The sequence below is a fragment of the Mchenga conophoros genome, linkage group LG1 (assembly GCF_057382185.1).
Source record: "Mchenga conophoros isolate Kocher_MC1m ecotype Shallow Benthic linkage group LG1, M_conophoros_male_GT1.1, whole genome shotgun sequence".
Taxonomy (NCBI): Eukaryota; Metazoa; Chordata; class Actinopteri; order Cichliformes; family Cichlidae; genus Mchenga; species Mchenga conophoros.
In genome coordinates this window covers 18,309,356-18,328,450 of record NC_140526.1, presented here as the reverse complement: position 1 = coordinate 18,328,450, position 19,095 = coordinate 18,309,356, and the positions used below count along the sequence as shown (strand labels likewise).

Below are 19,095 nucleotides of genomic sequence, written 5' to 3'. Positions count from 1 at the left end.
CCCAGTCACTGACAAAAACATCTAACTTTGTTCTCACATGTAAAAGGTCACTGCCACCTTTCTTGTTATTGCCTGGTGAATGCTGCCATCTGGTGGAGTTTAGTTGCAACTGTTGTCACTCACATGGCCCACTTCCTTCTTCCGGGCCAGACAATGCTAAATTAAAATTTAAGGTATGGTCAGCTTCGTCACGGCCAGGCCCGCACCTCACACGTAAATTAACAATTTTAAAAATGCAATTAACACCGAGATTCGAGAAATTATACAGAAAAATAAAAATGTGACGTGCCGTAATACGGCACACAATAATGTTCACTTTTGCGATACTGCGCTTCCTGTTGATGACGTAGTTGTCTTTTTCTTGACTTCATTGTCGGTTAATGCTGCCTTCAGCGCGGGAACGGTTTGTAGTGCAGTTCGAGTGGGACGGAAGTTTTTGAACACACACAAAAACCAAACAGATATGGATGCTTCGGAGGTCGAGTTCCTTGCGGAGAAAGAGATGGTGAAGATAATACCAAATTTCAGCCTAGATAAAGTCTTTTTAATCGGGGTAAGTCAGTTGTGTCTGTATTTAAGTAGCTGGTTTTTGACCAGATACTGAGACGTTGACAGTTACTGTAGCAATATTAGCTAAACCTTGGGCTAAAACCTTGTATTATATCACGACACACTCAGTTTAAAGCTGGAGGTATGTATGTAAAGATGTTTCTGTTTGAGTGGATCACTTCACTCAGTGACTGATTAAAACACGCACAAAAAAAGCCTCATCTCTCAAACTCCAGACTTTAACGAACCATTTACATAAATATAAGTCGCTCCAGCTAAAATAAAATCTGTCTAAATATATTTCGAAAAAATTGAAGCTCCAATAATATTCGGTACCGTATCTTTGGCCTTTCAAAAAGTACCCCGAACTATTATTGCTATATTATACTGCAGTTTTTATTATTGATCAAGTAAATACAGGCTCAGCACTGCAATAAAACACACTTTTCAGCTTTATGTATTTTGTTTGATTTGGATTATTTTCTTTTTTGGGAAACTTGCAATGTAACTGTGCCTGTCTGTAAAACACTTTGGGTCTAATCTGTTATATAAACAAAGCAGACTTGACAGTCAACACATGAATGCGCGATTTTTGGAGCCACCATGAGAGTGTATGAGATTTTAGAGAATTATTGTTCAATAATTCTCTAAAATCTCATACACTGTCATGGTGTTTTCCATTTTCCAAACCCCCTTTTTTTCTTTTTAAATTTTAAAAATAAATAACAGCTAACAAGATCCCCCCGCAGCATGATGTGAATTTAATGACAGTACACTGTACTGTCTCAAGCTCCCTTTGAGCTTGAGATCTGCGGACTCAGTGGTTTTTGAAATAAATAAATAAATAAAAAACAGCTAAAAACTCATCTTTTTAAACTTGCTTTTGGTTGATTTTTGTTTTTATGTTTCAACTTCTGCGAAGCACTTTGTGATTTTATCTTGAAAGGTGCTATATAAATAAACTTTTACTTACTTTCTTTACTTACTAAAGTCATGGAATATTTTTTGGTATTTTTTTACATAGCTGGCTGCACAAGAGAGCCTGTGTTATTCATCAAGCTCTCAGGATGGCTCGTTTGATGTAAATCAGACTGTAACTTGTAGTTGCTGCTGTTAGAAAGAGACATTGTTTATCTTCTAGCAATGTTTTTTATTAATCATGAAAGTGCAAATGCGTATCTTTCCAACTTCACTGAAGTGGGGAATGCATTGTGCTGCACGATAAAATATGTGTATTTGTGTTCTCAGGGAGATCTGGGTCCCTTCAACCCTGGACTACCTATTGATGTTCCCGTGTGGCTGGCTCTAAACCTAAAACAGAGACAGAAGTGTAGAATTATTCCTCCTGAGTGGATGGATGTTGGTAAAGTTCAAAGTTTTTCCTGATGCGGTCTTTGCAGGCGTTTGTTTCCAGGCATGAACTGAGAGGATTACTTAAAAATGTTTCAGATGAGGGTCTTTCAGTATTTTTTCCTTCACATTATGACATATGTAATCATTACTGGCATGCCATGTTAAGCCTAGACCTGCCTTGCCATAACTTTGACATGTAAGTAGTGCTAAACTATTTTTCCAAATTTGCATTAGATAAGTAAAACAAAAATGGGCACAAGAAATGCAGTAAGATTGTTTCCTTAGTTGTAAGAGGCAAATAATTCAGATTTTGTGTTCATTACAAATGCAAAATGTGTAAAATATGTGTATGTCGTTGTTGGTCTGTATGCTGTAAGAACCCATATGGAAAAGATAAATATAAATCTTATAAAGTTTGTATCTGTCTTGTGTGAAACTTGTATGAAAAGCATATAAGAGTGAAAACAGATATAAGATCCCTTGAAAAATTATATAATGAAACTTGTATGTTTTGGATACTTACTAAAACAATGTATGAAAGTAATGAGAAAGTGGCCACTTTCATGAGTAAATCATGTAAGCCTTATATGATTTACTCATTAAAATGGCCACTTTCATGAGTAATCACATATAAGTTTTTAATATTTCTTTTCCATATGGAAAATGCTGAAAAGAATAAATTCATTGGTGGTTTTATTTGGAATTTCTGTTTTACTTCTCCTACAAAAGTCAGCAGAAAAGAGGAATCTTGAAAATCTTTCAGCATTTTTGTGTGTCGCTGCAGTTTGCTGCTGTTGACATTTTCCTTCACTGTGCAGAGAAACTGGAGGAGATGCGAGACCTTGAGAGAAAAGAGGATATGTTTACACCTGTTCCTAGTCCTTACTACATGGAGCTTACCAAGCTGCTACTAAACCAGTGAGTCATATACAATTAAGTAATCCACAGAAATACAGCCCTCAGTACTGTTGTGTGCTTGGTGTATGTGCCCCCTCCCCTTAAAAGAGGTTTCTGTGTTTCTGCAGCGCGTCTGACAACATTCCTAAGGCAGATGAGATCCGTACACTGGTCAAAGACATCTGGGATACTCGCATTGCCAAGCTCCGCTTGTCTGCTGACAGTTTCATCAGTCAGCAGGAAGCTTATGCCAAGGTAAAACTGATCACATGTAGAGTATTTAGTATTCTCTGCTGTCACTTAACCATTGAGTTTTGAACATTTAATTGAGTTGAAAACAGATGCAAAGTAAGTACAAATTCAACAGCATAATAACAGAATTACCAGTTCCACATAAAAGGACAGTGTGACATTTATTCATTATCCCTTCAAGTTGTGGACCCATTGCATATTGAGATCCTTTAGAAAAAGTGGCATCACCTTAAGTTCCCCCAATTTAATTGGCTGTATATAAGCATTCAGTAAATGTTATCTATAGGTAATGTAGAATCTGATTTAAGTGTTCCATAATGTGTTTTCTTAACAGCTACACTCCCACTTTAGGTGTTTTCCTCACACTGTCTTAAAAGTAAAGCTAATGTGGAAATGTCTTACACTTGCATTCTTTTTGATGACCTGCAGGGGGTGATTCATGTGGTTGAGGGCTGACAGTATAGAAGAAAAACCTTTTGGCTCCCTATGACCTCATGAAACACTTTACTGACGTGTTTATGGTCTCAAACCCAAGTTTTAAGCCTTATAGGAACAGCATGATGGCTATTTTGATTCAACAGAAAGGACTGCCCACATCTGAAGACAGACGCTCTCTGCAGGCAGACTTGTAGTCTGTAGTAGCTTTTCATGTCCGGTTTCGTCATTATTAAGACGGCAACGGTGAAAACATTTGGCTTGAGGCTTCTCATAGGGACTTCACAAATCAATGGGTGATGTCAGTTGAGAAAGTGCCCATCTTTTCTATACAGTCTATGGTATTACAGCAAATCAACATAAAAAAAAAACCCAGTAATAAAAGATTCATTGGTTATGTTGCAATTGCTGACAATACCATACCGCATATCAACAGTGAAAGTCACAATGAACTTTCACCTGTTTATCATTGAGTTACCTACTGTGTCACAGAGTAACAGTGTTATTTTAAATCTTTGAATATACCTAATTCCTCTTTCTGTCCACAGCTGGACAACCTTACTCTGATGGAGATCAACACCATACGAGCGTTTCTTCTTGATACTCTCAACTGTATGTACAAGCTACGGTCCAACTTGCAGTGAAGGGCAGTTCATGGACTACTGGTAAAAAAGCTTGAACACACACAAGGCTTGCTAAAAAGGGTTGGATTTAGCAAGACTGGGGTTAAACCTAACATTAAAGACAGTTTTCTGGAAAAGTGAAGAGATTTACTCAACTATTTAAGTTATCATGTTGCTCTCCGGTCTGATTTGTGTGAATCTGCTGTTTGCAGTTAGTGTATCATTTGTTAATGTTGTCATTAGGTTTCAAAATGTATGTATGTGCATGTAAACAGAGTATATACATGTATACTTTTTTTCCTCACAATTTTTAATCAGTCTTATTGTGATTTTTGATCTTGTTGTGTTAGTGATTAAAAAAGATGTTTTCTGGTTTACTAGAATGAATGTGGTTTCTGTCAAACATTGGTAAACTAAACAATTCCTTCCTAAAATGTACGTAGGTGGGGGAAAAACCCACATTAAAAGGAATTCCACTCAACTCTTGTTGCATTTTATTCTAAAGATGGATAATATTGGTTGATATTGTTCTCAGGATTGCACCGAAAATGAATCCGTTTCCTAATCTCCAGAGCAAAATGTCCAGCTGTTAAACCAGAACCCACAAAGAGACAAAGGTTGATATTTAACATTTTTGAAATATTTTATTTTCTTTTTTGTCTGAAATCACAGCCATATATTCATAAATACCTAATTACTACATTCAACAAAGAATATATTACATTACAATGAATTCAAACAAGTACATTTTAAAAACAGGATTTCACAGCATCTAGACATCCTCCACTGAGTAATGGGGCTATTGCATGAGCGTGCGTGGGTTGGAGACACGGGGAGGCTGAGCAAGAGAGGCTTACCACACTGCACCTTCCTCCCCAGCTCAATGGCAGCTTACCTCAGCATGCATGCTCCTTCACTTACAGATAGATTACGCTGTTGGCTTTCTTCTTTGTAAAAAAAAAAAAAAATCTGACTACACTCTGTATTCCTCTAAACTGGCTTACGTGTCATTTATATATAAAAAAAATTGTCTTGTGACTCATTTGGATGAAAGAAACTTGGTATCTGTTGGTGACTTGTACATATTTGAAAGGTATGACATACAGTAGACACTTGGATGTAATATGCAAAGTCCCTGATCACTGATGTTATGTCATGTAATGTCTGTCCTGTAGACGGAAACTCATTCACATGCTCCCAAATTCTTGAGGCACTTGTAAAAAAGTGTATGTAAGGGGGTAAGTTGTGCTTCAGTACTTTTTTTAAAAAATAAATTAAATATTGGTACATTTTTAAAGTTTTTATTTGCAAATACTGAAATCCTTAACCCACTCACATCAAACATCCCACCACCACACAAGTCAAACGATGACCTAGACACCTCATTTCACTGTGTCTGAGGTCTCCAAGTGCACATAGAACCATAAGGTGGAGACAAGATGAATTACAGGGTAGAAAGTCACTGTAATACGAGCCAAATCTCATTAGGAAGATGGGGGGCAGATGGAGGTTGTAAACAGATATCCAAGGTAAAGCAAACCTTTCTGATTTTAAATGTACCAGGAGCTGCTCAGTTAAAGCGTCCTGCCTGGTTTCTAGGACATCTTGGCAACTTTGTGTGGGTGGAGAGCGTCCTAAAAATAGAGAAATGCAAAGAGTAGATGATGTTATGTCAAACATATTGAGCAGTATAAGATGGCCATTCTGGTTTGTATGTTTGGCTACCCAACTGCAACTAATAATTTACTATGCTATAGTTTTATCATTATTTTGGCACCATTTCGTCTCATGGCTGCTGACAGGGGCTTGATCTTGTAAGGCATACCGCAAACCGTCATATCGTGTGTTTGAGTTCAATGCTATGCGTCATACAAAGTAAAGTGAAGGTCCAAAAACAGGATAAAGCAAGATTTATCTGCTGGCTGTGTAAGAAAATGTCTTACAATAATCAAGAAAATCAAGTTTAAAAAAAAAAAAAAAAAAAAAAAAGTGGCTGTGGATCTGGTTTCTGCATGAGTACTTAACTGGTCATGCCAGCAACAGTAAAGCTGACTGGGAGGAGCTGATGAAATGGGCATTAAAACAGAGACACACTGCTGTGAATGAAGGGGGAGTGGAGGGCATGAGCCACATCTCAGGACCTCTAAGTAAGCTTTGCTGAGCTCAGAGGCCAGATAAGGTGGCTGTGGCTGGGGTCTCAGCTGCGCAGTGCCGGGACAGAATAAGAGGAATGCATCCTGCTTCCTCTCACTCTGCTAAATGTCTCAAAACAAGCTGTTCTAGCCAGCAGCAGTACAAACACTAAAAGCAAGGCTTTCTTTTTTTTCAACCCAAAAAGCATAAACATATAAAATGGCAGGCTTTTTCTTTTAAAAGAACAATGATTAAAGTAATAAAAACATACAAAATTCTTTTTAAGTCTTCATATTATATACAATACAAGGCTTAAGCACCTTTTAAAATTCTTATTTTGAAATTTTCTATTTCGAAATAAAACATTTACTTAATTCTTTCCAAAAATGTGCATTTTCTAAGTTCTTCCCTAATTTGAACAGTTCTTTGTTGTAACACAGTACCACCAGGTAGTTCTTCAGCTTTTATTAAGTGCATTTCCAGTTCAAAAGCTCATGTGGCCACAAAATAAAAGGAAAAAAGAAAAGAAATCAGTCCCAAATGACCAAAGGTCTTCATTTGGAGATTTGGAGCTTTCAAGTCTTGTAACGACACCCCCCTCTGGGGGTAGCTGCTCCCTCATTGGCAGGATTGTCTGTGTAGCTGTGGCGGTGAGGGATGCAGGGACTGAACAATAGCGCAGCAGGGACTGAAGAATGAAAAGCAGGTGTCATGTTGATCTTCAGGTTTTTCTGCCCCATACACTCACTGATCTTGGAGTTGGCTACATTGGCACACATTAGTGGCTTGTGGTGCAGTCCCTGTTGACCCATAATCCAAAGACTGCCTGTACTTCACTGAATGGTCCGGTCTCCTCTGCATTCACCTATCTATCTATCCATCCATTCACTCCATTCATTCATTCATCGTATCTAGCCAGCCGTATTATCCTCCATGGAGCTATGAGGACCAGGCCATTAAAAATAAACTCTGGGAGTCAGTCTGAAAGGGGAGGAGGCTGGGGCCCAAGGGCTATCAAAATCAGCGTCATGGTCACCTCGGAGGGTAACCTTTATAATGGCCGGCTCTTGGCCAGTGTGTCTGTGGCAGCGTCAAACACTTCCTGAAGTGTTCCATTTCTGCTTGTAGCTTCTCTCTTTCCACTGCCAGCTTCTGTCTTTGGGACATCAGCTCCTAGGTAACCAAGGACATTAAAAATATATAAGAATATATATATATTTTAATTCACAGTGATCTTCATGAGAAGGCAAACCTGTGCTATATATAACAATATTTACAAAGATAAGTGAAAAACAGAAAAGCAATGATATGAGTGTAATAAAGAAAAGCTGTCTGGATTCCAGTGATTAATCAGAAGAGGCCAATAGTGTAAAGTATAAGTTTTTACTTTGCTCTGCTATTTATGAAACCACTGATCTACGAAAATAAGTAAAGTTGTGCACCCACTCCTATTATACATGCTCATAATTTCTTAGCAGAGCGCCGCTGCTAAGTCACTTGGAGTTATGTAGTAAATATTTTGACTTCCTGGCCTCAGCTTAAGTGGCTCCGTATGCTTGTCTTACCCCCATGGTATGAGACAGCTGCTCAGCAGTTAGACTAAGGTTGTAGTTCTGAGCTTCTAGTCTTCGACACTGGCTCTGCAGTACTTGTCGCTCCAAAGTTTGCTCTGGATCAGAAAAGGGAATAAGAGAAAATGAAGAAAAACAGGATTAGCAGAATTTGGACCATCTAAATAGATGCAGGATAATCTGCTGCAAATGTCTTCAGGCTCCTGCCTTCATTGTTAAAGGTCTTAAAATACACTAGTGGCAGGCTGTGAATGTGAGACTGGGAGTAATTAGAGATCAACTCAACCATTTTTCACTAATTTTCTTGTACAAATACTAAATACAAATTGAATTGTGTAAAATGAACAATGACTACTACCCTCTAGTGGTGACAGAATGCTACAACAACTTAAAATAGGATATACATTATACTCATAAGGAAGTGACACGAAAACACAGAACATTACAGAAATAATGTGACAACTCTTTCAAACTTCATAAATCATTATTTCATTATTATTACCTGTTTTATTTACTTTTCCCAGGCATGTGCAGTGGTAATAAACCAGAAATGTGTGGTTGCCTTTAATATTCTTTATTTCTACTGTAGTTTTTCCATCCAGAAATGTATTTATATGACATAATTTATTTATAGAAACTACAGATGTTGACTACAGTTAGTTACCTTACTTTCAGTGTTTTATTTTTGATATATGCGATTGATTACCCAATGTATTGTGGGTGTTTTTAAGCTTTTTGTGACTTTTTTTCATGACCTGCTGGAACAAAGTGCTCCACACATTCAGATTTACAAGTTTAAGCACTGTGTTTTTCTTTTTCTTCACTGAATATTAGCACTGTGCCTCTTTACATCTAGCAGGAGAATGCGTAGTTGAGTGGGGTTCACAGGAGTGAATAGGAAAGTAGGGCCTCGCTGCAGGCAAAGAGCTAAAAGGTGAAGGCGGGGCCAATTTGCATATTTGTAGATCATGCTCAATGATGGAAAAAATGTATAGTTGGATCTAAAACAAGTAATTCTGATTTAGGGGATAAATCAATGACATATGCAAAATAATATGGATTTGTGCACAATCAGTAATCTCAGTATATATTCCAAAGAATAAAGAAAACCTCTAATCCCTCATAAAATTATACAGTGATAATAACAGAGGGACTGTTAAAGCTGTTTATGTATGTAAAGTGATCTAATATCAGTCCATGTAATACACAGGCACCTCAGCTACTTACCTTCCACATATTCCTGATAAGCTTCAAATATAGATTCAATCCCCTGCCACTTGAAAACTGAAGCCTCTTCTTCCTCCTCCTCGTCTTCCTCTTCAGAGTCCTCTGGACCAGACATGTCCTCCCTCATCCCCGATGCCTCCCTGTGCTGAGGCATCGAGAGGTGCTGCCCGTTGGGCTGAGGGTGAGAGTGCAAAAGTGGATGTGGAAATGACTGTGGAGTTGAGTGGGACTGTGAATGTGGCTGTGGTGGTCGGCCAGGAGGGCCCTGAAGCTCGGGAATGTTGTAGTGAACAGAGGACTCCTGGAGGTGGGATGACTCTGACACCCCTGCGGCTCCACCTAATGGACAAATGTTGAGGAGAAGAAAGAGATGTTACATTTCATCAATTTCATATTTTACACATAGGGATATTTTCCATCATTTCTTCATATTTGATAGTCTCTCCAAAAGTTATGTTGGCCTGCTCTCCATGTATTCACCTTTCCAAAGATGCCTATTAGACCTTATTTTGAGCTGTTTACCTTTATGTTTCTGCAGAGTGGACTGTAGCACAGATTCGTGGAACTGCTGGGCAAATTCCTCTGGGGCGAAGTCCCGTGGTTGTATGCGTCCATTGATGCTGTGATGACCTTCTTTAGCCTGCAGGGGGAGTGGGGGCCTCAAGCTGTTAAGCAGGCTGGAGCTCCTCTTTGAGATCGGTCCCTCACTGGGCCCCCGGGCCTTGTCTGGGTAGACAGCTGGAGAAGGGGGTGCCTTTGGTCTTAATGTGTCCCCAAGGGGTTTTGGATGCCCATTGGGGGATGTTGGGCAATGTGAGGAGGGGCTGCGTGGTCTGACACTGTGGTGCTCCTCTGGTTCAGAGGGAGGCTGGGAGAATGCAGGATCTGCAATCATTTAAACATATGTTTGTGCTGATGAGGTCAAGATCCACAATATTACAATGCAATGAGAAACTGTTGTTACTTTACATCTTCACATTCACGGCCCCAATTATAACCCCTCTTCATTTGCATTACACAGATTAGCACCACTTTAACATTACTTCAGGGATGACAAGTTGTGTGTGTTTATGTTCATTAGCACGTAACTTACTAGAGATCTGAGTTGGAGGACTTTTACACAGTGGATGTGGAGCATGTCTGATGGTATCCAAGGTCACAGTCTTTTCTTTAATTGCCTGTAGCAGCTCCACTACCCTTTCATTATCTAAAACAGGAAAAAAAATAAAATAAAGAAATAAAGAAATAAAAAAATAAAAAAAACACATTTTGCATCAGTCCTAGTCTTATTTCCAATTTCACTCAGTAGCACTCATTTTGCCAAGTGCGATGTGTGTGTGTGTAAAAGGAGGTGGCCTGACAGTGTGGGAGGCATGTCATCTGTGATTAGGAAACAGTAAATGAAGAATAAATGAAGAGTATTAGACTAAGATCATTGTAAGCCTACTGCCGCCCCTCCCAATTCAGTCAGTGCATGGGTGTCTATTTTTGAAATTTAGGCACATTTTGGCCGTGTAAAGAGAACCCTGACATAAGTCAATTTTTGGAATGCATTGTTAAATATATATGTTATGTTAAAAATATGTTCAATACGATGCATTTAATATAGGTATATGGCACTGACAAGATCACTTCAACCCCTTATTTCCTTTGAGGCTTAAGTCAGCAAGCTACCTCGAGAGAAGGTAATGGAAGTAAAGCATTAATGAGATGTAGGATGAACTGAAAATGACTAGTACTCTCTATTAGCTAAATGAGCATGCAATCAGTCTTCTTCTTCACACTGCTGAAATGAGATGTCAAAGAGAAAAGATATGAATAATTGATGGAGGTGTTTGGTATGGTGCGTTAAAGGCACTGGGGCAGTTCTGTGCTGTACGAGTTACTAGCTAGATTGCCAAAGCATATAGATGTGTGCCCTGTTATTCCTTGATATAATGTTCAAACATTTGTCAGTGTCAGGGAACAGTAGTCTGTATCTCCAATTTATGAAACTCTCTCATTGAAGGCAACAAGCATGGCCCGTTTCATACAGGAGATCTTTCCTTTTGCAATGAGGAAGCCACTCATGCACTGATAGGCAAGGTTAGCTCTTCCACCAACCATAAAAAAGCAAAACTAAAAGATGCACATTTATTAAAAAAAAAAAAAAATTATAAAATTATATATACATATATATATATATATATATATATATATATATATATATATATATATATATATATATATATATATATATATATATATATACATACACACCTACCTACCTACCTGGAGGGTTAAAGCAAAAATGAGTAAGCGAATCAAAAGTGTAGAATGCTCTAATCTCTTTCTCACTAAAAATTGCCTTACCTTTTCTCTGCTGTACGGTCACATGGGACAGTCTAAACATGGTGAGGAATCGCTTCTTATCCTCCAACTCTGGCGCTCGGTCCATCTCCTCAGGGGTAAAACGTGTGCTGAGCTGAGGTGGAGGAGTGCGTTTTGATTGTGAGGCAGGTGGGGAGGGACTGTGCTCTCTGAGCATCCTCCTTCTCTTCCTTCGCTTCTGCTGCACCAGCTCATCCCGTCGGCCCATTGTGGTCAGGCCAAACACTCCCAGAAAGTCCAGTTTCTGTACAGAGATGAGAAAAACAATCATCTTACTGTGATGTTTCATCATGAGCGCTTCTGTGTTCTTCAATCATGCAAAAGCGCATGTGTTGGAAAATCTTTTTACCTCTGTAGAGTCATCCAGTTTCAGTGGAGGCTGCTCTGCTACTCTCCTGAGGTGGGCTCTCACCTCTTCTTCATCACTCTCATCGTATGAGTCATCCAGCTCATAATAGTACCCTGCAGCAAACACAGAGGTCACCCCTGACACTCAGCTCTTTAAATTCTCTAATGAGGATGTCAGTTCTATATCTATAAAAAAAAAAAAAAGAACTGATCTTTGATTTTCCAAGCAAGTTATACATCTCATCATAGTATGTGGGTAAGTACCTTTCTCCCTGGCCTCCTTTCTCCTCTTCTCCTCCAGGTCCAGCTTGCTGACAGGCCTCCGATGCTGCTGAAGAAACTCGTCATAGATCAGCTTTGCGTCTGGGACCATGCCCAATGAGGCTACCTGTCCCAGTCCCATTGCTGGCCCAGAAACCACTGCTTGTCCATGTCTACTATACCCTGGGTGACCCTGGAGGCTCTTTATTCCAGCATTGGTTTTCAGGCTTCCCTCCAGTTCATATTGGCTGGAGAGAGACATGGAAGCCCTCTGCTGGCTCAAAAATGAATGGGCGGATTTCTCTAAATCAGCAAGGTATGTGCTGGGCTCAGGCAGACCTGGGGGACCTCTCAAAGGAGGATATTTCTCCATTGCACCACCGTCTCTTCTTCGGGCTCCGTCTTCATATCTGGAGGGTCCTGGGGGCAGCCGACTGAGCTCATAGTGTCCCATCCCTGAGGGCTCATGGTTACGTCTCGACTCTGAGGCTGTGTCTATAAGAGATGCAGGGTTCCACAGGGTGGTAGGAGGCGGAGGGTGATGTTCACGCGGTGGCTGTGGAGGTTTGGGGGAGATGAGAGGTGGAGGGGCACCTAAGAGAGGGTTGAGTTCCCTGTTTCCTGGTTCATGATGATTAGGTATTGGTCTGCAGAGATACAACGGAACAGCAATTATTAATCTGTTATACATGCAGGGTAACACCCATATCTCTTCTAAAATTGAGAAATAGTGTTTCTGAATCATGCATGCTATGCAGGGACGCACAACATTTGCCCATATGCCCTGCCTACTTCCTTTCATCCATGTCAGTATGTCTGTGGATCTGCGTGTCTGTGCAAAGCAGTGTTATCAAGCCCAGACAGAGTAGCCCAGAGCAGAGTGAGAATGTGGCCAAGGCACACACACTGTCCTCCAGATATAAAGAGCTGTTTTTGATCTGGTAGGCCCTTGTAGTGAGGCATGCACACACAGGAAGCGAGCAGTATACTGAGGAAGAGGCTGGAGCAATGTTCTCCTAACAGGTTTCTGGAGAAGAGAAGAACTGACAGAGAGAGCTTAAGAAGAACAATGAATTATTAGAATAGGGCTCACGTTAAATGATGAGAGTAGAAGAAAATAGCCTTAAAGGGAGAGCAAGGTTGTAAAGGAAAGAATGATACAGTGGGGGGAAAGGAAATGGTAATGGCAGACTGATGGACACTGTCTCAAACTTCATTCCAAATCAAACCTGGCAGGAGCAGGCACTGCATGACCAGTCAAATTATCTATGCCTCCTGTTTGTGTTTTCTTTTCTGTGTGTTTGTGTGTGTGTCACTGAGTAAATGTGTCTTATCTGCAATCTGCAGCCTGTCAGCTGTGATTCTGCGATTATACTGTAGGTAAGTTACCGATAGCAGACGTGTGTATCTTGTGTGTGTCCTACCAGCATGAACCACAACCTCATTTCTGAATCAAACACAATAACACACACAGAGGCACAGTAACAAATAAGGTCTGGGGCTTATGCTATGCAAGAGTGAGAGGATGAAAAAGGTATTAGCCCTTGTGTATCTTAGCAGTTCCACTTGCTGGCTATTTGAACCCCCTACTCATGTCAACTCATGAAACAGCAGTCATCAGGATTCCTCTTCATAACCTACAACAATGCCTAAACAGTGCCTATTATTTTTCTACATGTCAGGCCTGGAAGGGAGCTTGGACAGATATAGAGTAGATGTGAAGCTTCTTACTCTTTTACAGTCCTGCCTGAAAACAAACTTCTAAAGCCTGCCAGCCTCCAAGACTTCAAAACCACAGGCACAACTGTCCCTATCAGACTAGCAGAGCCAGCCAAAAACCCCCAGAAATAGTGAGCACATTGCCCCAAAAGCTGCTCGTCTCTATCAGATAACAGGAGAAAATAAATACTGCAACTACATGCTATGTTGTATGACATTTTTGCACAAATTGGCTGGACTGAAACAAGTTAAGCGTGCAGTCTCACCTGTGCGACTCCGTCCTGTGATCTGGAGTGTCACCTGGCCGACCCAAGTCCAGGTGCTGCTCCAGAACCTGCTGGCGGAATTCAGACACCTGGCACTGACGATCTTCTTTCTCCTGACGCAGCTTGCGTTGCCGCGCCATCCACCTCTCCTCCTCGTCTTTCCTCTGAGCAATCATTGAGGCTGCAAGCCCTGTTCCTGCAGTGCCAGGCCCCATGTAGATGCTGTGGCCTGAGATTAGACCATGATGTGATTGGACTATAGACGGATGGATTCCTGGTGGGACTGGTTTGGGAGCTGGAAGAGCGGGCTCTTTGGTTTTGTCTGTAGAGAAAGATTGGTATATAAGAATTTAACATTTATGTTATAACAGATAATTACATTCATGAAACTATTACTTCAAAAATTAATTTTGTGTATTTATTTGGTCTATAAAACAGCTTTGAAGAGTCAGAAATATCAGAGAGATATCCACTTTAAAGGTAAAAGGACTATAGCCAATAGAGGCTAGGTAGGATGCACGGACACATACCAGCCCGATTAGGGGTTAGTCTTTCAGGCTTGGTTCGGTCCTCCTGTCCTCTCATGGCATGGAGCTCAGCCAGATAGTGGTTCTCCATGGCCTTGGATGCCTGCAGCTCTTTTTCCCTCAGTGCCCTCTCCTTCTGCCTCTCGAGTTCCTTCTCTCTTTCTCTCTCCTTCTCCCGTTCTCTCTCGCGCTCCCTCTCCCTTTCCCTTTCTCGTTGCCTCTCCCTCTCCGCCTCTTCCCGTTCCCTCTCCCTTTCTCGTTCTCTCTCCCGTTCCTTCTCTCTCTCAGCCTCTCGTTCCCTCTCTTTTTCACGCTCGCGTTCTCGTTCGCGTTCCCTCTCTCGTTGCCGCAGCTCATCCTCTAGCTGAAGCCTAAAAAAAACAGAGTGGAGAGAGAAACAAAAGAGGAAAGATGATGTGTGTGAAGACAACCCATGACCACAGCACACCACTTTGATATACCTCATATAAATAAATGTGACTGTATACAGCACTCATCAATTAAGCAGGCTTTTACCTGTCAGACTGCAATGCCGACAATGAGGGGTGCGTGAAATCTCCAGGGTAGCGGATGCCTGGTAGATGCATGTGAACAGCAGAGGGGTGGATAGGAGGTAAAGCTCCCCCTGTTGGCAGTGGGTAGAAAGGTGACCTCAAAGCAGAGAGGCAGAACGGGTCATCCATCCTGAGAGATAAAAAGTGAGAGAGAGAGAGAAGAGAGGAAAAGAGGGAGTCAGACAGTCTCCCTGTGTGATAGTGCAGTGTTCACTTTCATTAACCTGTGTGCCTCCATCTTCCAAAGAAGGAACATCACAGGCTTTTCCATCTTCCAAGGAAGTAACAGTGTCTGTCAGATAACCTCAATCACAACACAGCATCCAGGAAGACAGTGCGATGTATGTTGATGCTGTGTGTTTGTGTATGTGTGTGGCATCCGCTGCTCAAGCCCTCATTAAATCCATTACAGCACAGTGTGTGATGGGTGCTGCAGTCCTGTGATCTTGCTTGGTTGACAGACCAGGAGCACACAGCCTGTGAGACAGCCCAAAGCAAGCCTGGCTCTTTTCAACATACACACAGAGTGCACATGATCATACACAGTGTCCATGAAAAATTCTATTAATTTAACAAATATTCCACACTATATTTCTGACTGTTTTTGTTGTTGTTAATAATCGTGCTGTTGCTTTTGAAAAGGATGCCGAAAAAAATCAATCAATAAAAATTTCAGAACAAGACCCTTTTCCAGATATATAAACAGGATTCTTTAATAATTTCTCACAAACCCACAGATGCTCTAGACATGAAGTAAAAAATTTAAAACCAAGCTGTTGCTCTCCTCCTCTCATAGCCTAGCTTGGGTATAGACATGGAAAATGGGTTGTGCTCTTAACTGGTTGGCCTTACACAGCTTCAAAATAGAAACATAAGAATGCTGTTTTTATTTTATTTTATTTTATTTTATTTTTAACTTTCATTAGAAGACTTCTAAAGTATGCAAATAATATTACTACAGCCTTTGGAGCAGTCACATATATCTATTTTTAATCAGCCTGTTAAGCATTTTCTGATACAGCTGAGCCAGATATTTTCTAAGAGGGTTCTTAGCAACAGCCTGTCAGAAAATACAGCCTGCACTCATATAGCTATCATTTAACACTGATCTGATCTTTTGCAAAGACTCCCAGTGCCCCCAGTGCTCAGTAGTAGAATGTACTTTTTAACAGACAATCTTATCTCGCTTCTGTTTGCAGACTTCCTTCCTTCTGTTGTGCTTCTGTTCTGTGTCTTTTATCTGGAATTTCATTTTAATTTGTGTTGCCCTGTCTTTTTTGCATCTCCCTTTAACTTCTTCACGCTTCATAAAAATCTTACTTCTAGTTAAATAAATACACACATAAAAAAACTAACAAAAAAACATCATTTTAACTCTGAGAGCTTGAAATCTGGTCATTTATACATTACTGCATTTACTGCTGAGCAGAACGAGCAGAACAAATATCTGCTTCAGTTGTATGTGCTGGTTTTGCACAGTTCACTCTCAGAGGAAATGGATGCCAAGTCAACAAATGCAGAGGCCTACCTGTATGAAGCGAAGGTTGAAGGGTGGGGCAGGTAGCTGTGGGAGTAGTAGGCAGCTGCAGTGGCAGGGTCTAGGCCCAAGGGCAAAGAGGGCATCCGGAGGGCATCCTCGGCTGTAGCATAAGGCCGAAAACCCCGGAGATACTCCTCTGGTACAGGACCAGGTGGCACTGCGTTAGGCAACTGTCTGGGCAGGCTGAAGGTAACAGAGGGAGTACAAGCACAAAACAAGAAAAAAAAAAAATTGTCATTTCAATTTGTATGTGTTCGGTGTTGTGAAAATTCATTATATTTTTTACCAAGAAACTATACAAATTCAAATTGCTTCCCAGCACCCATGTCAACAAGGCATGTGTGTTGCTGCTGTATTTTTAATACAGCCTTGAATGAACATGTACACTTTGCAAATCCATAGAAAATGTTAAAGCAGGGATCGACTCACTTAAGAGGTTGAAACCGTGACTCCTGCATGACAGCTCCTGGAGTGAGACCAAAGGCATAGGGGTTTCCCAGGAGGTGTGCAGGGACTGAGGGGCCACCCTTTTCCTGGGAGAGGGCTCCTTCTGTGCCCAGACGTTCCCTGCTGGCCCCATGAGGCCCTGCGTCAGCCTGCAGAGAGATACAGAGAGAATCTTAGTCATTGTTTGTGAGGACCTGTGACCGTTACGGTTGTCACTGCTCATGGAACCCATCTTACGAGAAGACAGAACAGGGAAATAATAGGCCTGCTTGTGGTGAAGCAGCCTCCTCACTCTTGCTTCCTACCTCAGGCACTTTTGTACATTTTCTCACACATACCACCTCCCTGTAAAAATAGACAGCTCAACAAATCTCCAAGGAGGATATTTGGTAAAATGGATGAAGCAGGCAGACAGGGGTAAGAAAAAAGCCTCACTGTTTTTGTCTCTAATTGTAAACAAGAGATGTCATCCTTATGATCGATGAGGATGTGGTAATGGTAGACAACAGCCGTGCTTCTAGAGATCTTAACTTTGATCTTAGCAAAGTGCGTGTATGCGCATCAGCGTGCGTGCAGAGCAACATCTACAGGGAAGACAACAAAGTCCAAAAAGCAACATCCCTCTGCCTCTGTTTCTCTTTCTTCCTTCTCATTCACCTCCCTCCCTCCCTCTGGCAGCAAGCCTGGTCTCACTTATCCAATCCCACAACAAACACACACAGACACTCAGCAGGCACATACACCGTTTCAGAGCTACAAAGACATCCTGCTGTGGGAGTGGGAGTGCATTTTCAGAAGCTACAGTTTCCCTCTGACTACAAATGCAATTGGAGAAGTGAAAAACGCTAGAACCCTTGTAAGTTGAACAAGAAAGATGTTTATATATGAATATACAGGTAAGGAGGGTTTTCGTAGGACTGGTGGAACATTTATCTCTTGTTTCGCAAAATGGTACTAGAAGTTGGCAAGGGAACAACTAGAAAGAAGAAAAAGAGGGGAGAAAGCAAAGAAAGAGATTAAGCCATAAAGAAGGTGAACAAGAGGGGAAGGCAGTTCCTGCCCCACTAAATTAACCTCTGGGCTCCCTGGGATTAGAGAGAGACCTTACAGCAGTATGACCCTCTCTCTCACCACTGCCTCTGATAAAACAAATCCCATTTAGTGAGCCATTACCTCCACATCCTGTTCCACAACCACTGACCCAGACTGACACTGATGCGCTAACAACCAGTATTAAATGCCTCTAATGTTTAGACTCCCCACATAACCCTGTTTCTTAACCCCCACCCCCACTCCCCACAAAATCTTAAGGTTTACTCCTTGTTATTTGTTGCGCTTCGCTAAACAGTGTGGCACTTGATTCTCTCAAAGCACCCATCTCTATAATCCCCTCCACTGCCATCGCCATTCTTTTCAAGCCTTATGAACACAGGGAGAGCTGGTTGTTCCCCGCTGCTCCCAGCAGTCACCTGAAAAAGCACTTCACATATGTTAAAACTCGATCAGATAGTGACTTTGAAAGAAAATGCAGTTTCTGTTTGCTCTTTGCTCCACCTCATTCCTTTTTGCACAGCCTTGCTGACCAACACTGCTGATTTGTGGCTGTCCCGAAAGCCCTTGTAACTCTTTCTCTTCTGAACCCACATTAACTTTAAGGTGCAATGTGTGTGTATTTCCTCAACCCATCCGCTCTTCATTATCATGAGCTTGAACTATCAGTGAGTAATAATTGTGAAAGAAAACCGTACATTGACAGTTACAGTAATTGATTTCTATCACTTGATTGATTGATTGATGACAAGCGATCGGAATAGGATAAAACAGCCCAATCACTTTGAGTGACTGCATGAATATACTGGGCATTTATTTACGCATGCTCGTTACATGGTGTGGAGAGTCAGCAACTGTCTGAATCAGACAGTTGCTGCACCTTTCCTTCACTGTGTGTCCCCAGTACACAACCAGTACCTTTTTTGATGGCATACAATAATAAAAGAAAACACACACACACACACACACACAC

The 19,095-nt window shown here is 41.1% G+C and overlaps 2 protein-coding genes across 5 annotated transcripts in view; one reads left to right on the top strand and one right to left on the bottom strand.

The window, feature by feature from the left end:
• Positions 1 to 370: 370 nt before the first annotated feature.
• Positions 371 to 4,246, top strand: gins2 (GINS complex subunit 2). The gene is made up of 5 exons (XM_085268439.1): positions 371 to 553; positions 1,798 to 1,912; positions 2,721 to 2,820; positions 2,928 to 3,054; positions 4,035 to 4,246. The coding sequence occupies exons 1-5, from the start codon at positions 464 to 466 to the stop codon at positions 4,128 to 4,130; spliced, it is 528 nt and encodes a 175-aa protein (XP_085124565.1). The 5' UTR covers positions 371 to 463; the 3' UTR covers positions 4,131 to 4,246.
• A 487-nt stretch (positions 4,247 to 4,733) lies between these two features.
• Positions 4,734 to 19,095, bottom strand: part of gse1b (Gse1 coiled-coil protein b) — a 166,479-nt gene continuing 152,117 nt past the window's right edge. For all 4 annotated transcript variants that reach the window (XM_085268407.1, XM_085268414.1, XM_085268424.1 and 1 more), the window contains 13 exons: positions 17,055 to 17,221; positions 16,614 to 16,808; positions 15,048 to 15,215; positions 14,535 to 14,902; positions 14,005 to 14,326; positions 12,023 to 12,666; positions 11,760 to 11,872; positions 11,393 to 11,654; positions 10,134 to 10,247; positions 9,563 to 9,925; positions 9,041 to 9,379; positions 7,808 to 7,911; positions 4,734 to 7,415 (listed from right to left, as the gene is read on the bottom strand). In XM_085268407.1, coding sequence (XP_085124533.1) covers positions 7,275 to 7,415; positions 7,808 to 7,911; positions 9,041 to 9,379; positions 9,563 to 9,925; positions 10,134 to 10,247; positions 11,393 to 11,654; positions 11,760 to 11,872; positions 12,023 to 12,666; positions 14,005 to 14,326; positions 14,535 to 14,902; positions 15,048 to 15,215; positions 16,614 to 16,808; positions 17,055 to 17,221 — 3,300 coding nt within the window. In that variant the 3' untranslated portion in view covers positions 4,734 to 7,274. The remainder of the gene's footprint in view (positions 7,416 to 7,807; positions 7,912 to 9,040; positions 9,380 to 9,562; positions 9,926 to 10,133; positions 10,248 to 11,392; positions 11,655 to 11,759; positions 11,873 to 12,022; positions 12,667 to 14,004; positions 14,327 to 14,534; positions 14,903 to 15,047; positions 15,216 to 16,613; positions 16,809 to 17,054; positions 17,222 to 19,095) is intronic.

Coding starts and splice junctions, on each gene's coding strand:
- gins2 (XM_085268439.1), top strand. CDS start 464: ATGGATGCTTCGGAGGTCGAGTTCCTTGCGGAGAAAGAGATGGTGAAG. Junction 554..1,797: donor ATAAAGTCTTTTTAATCGGG/GTAAGTCAGTTG, acceptor TTGTGTTCTCAG/GGAGATCTGGGTCCCTTCAA. Junction 1,913..2,720: donor TCCTGAGTGGATGGATGTTG/GTAAAGTTCAAA, acceptor TTCACTGTGCAG/AGAAACTGGAGGAGATGCGA.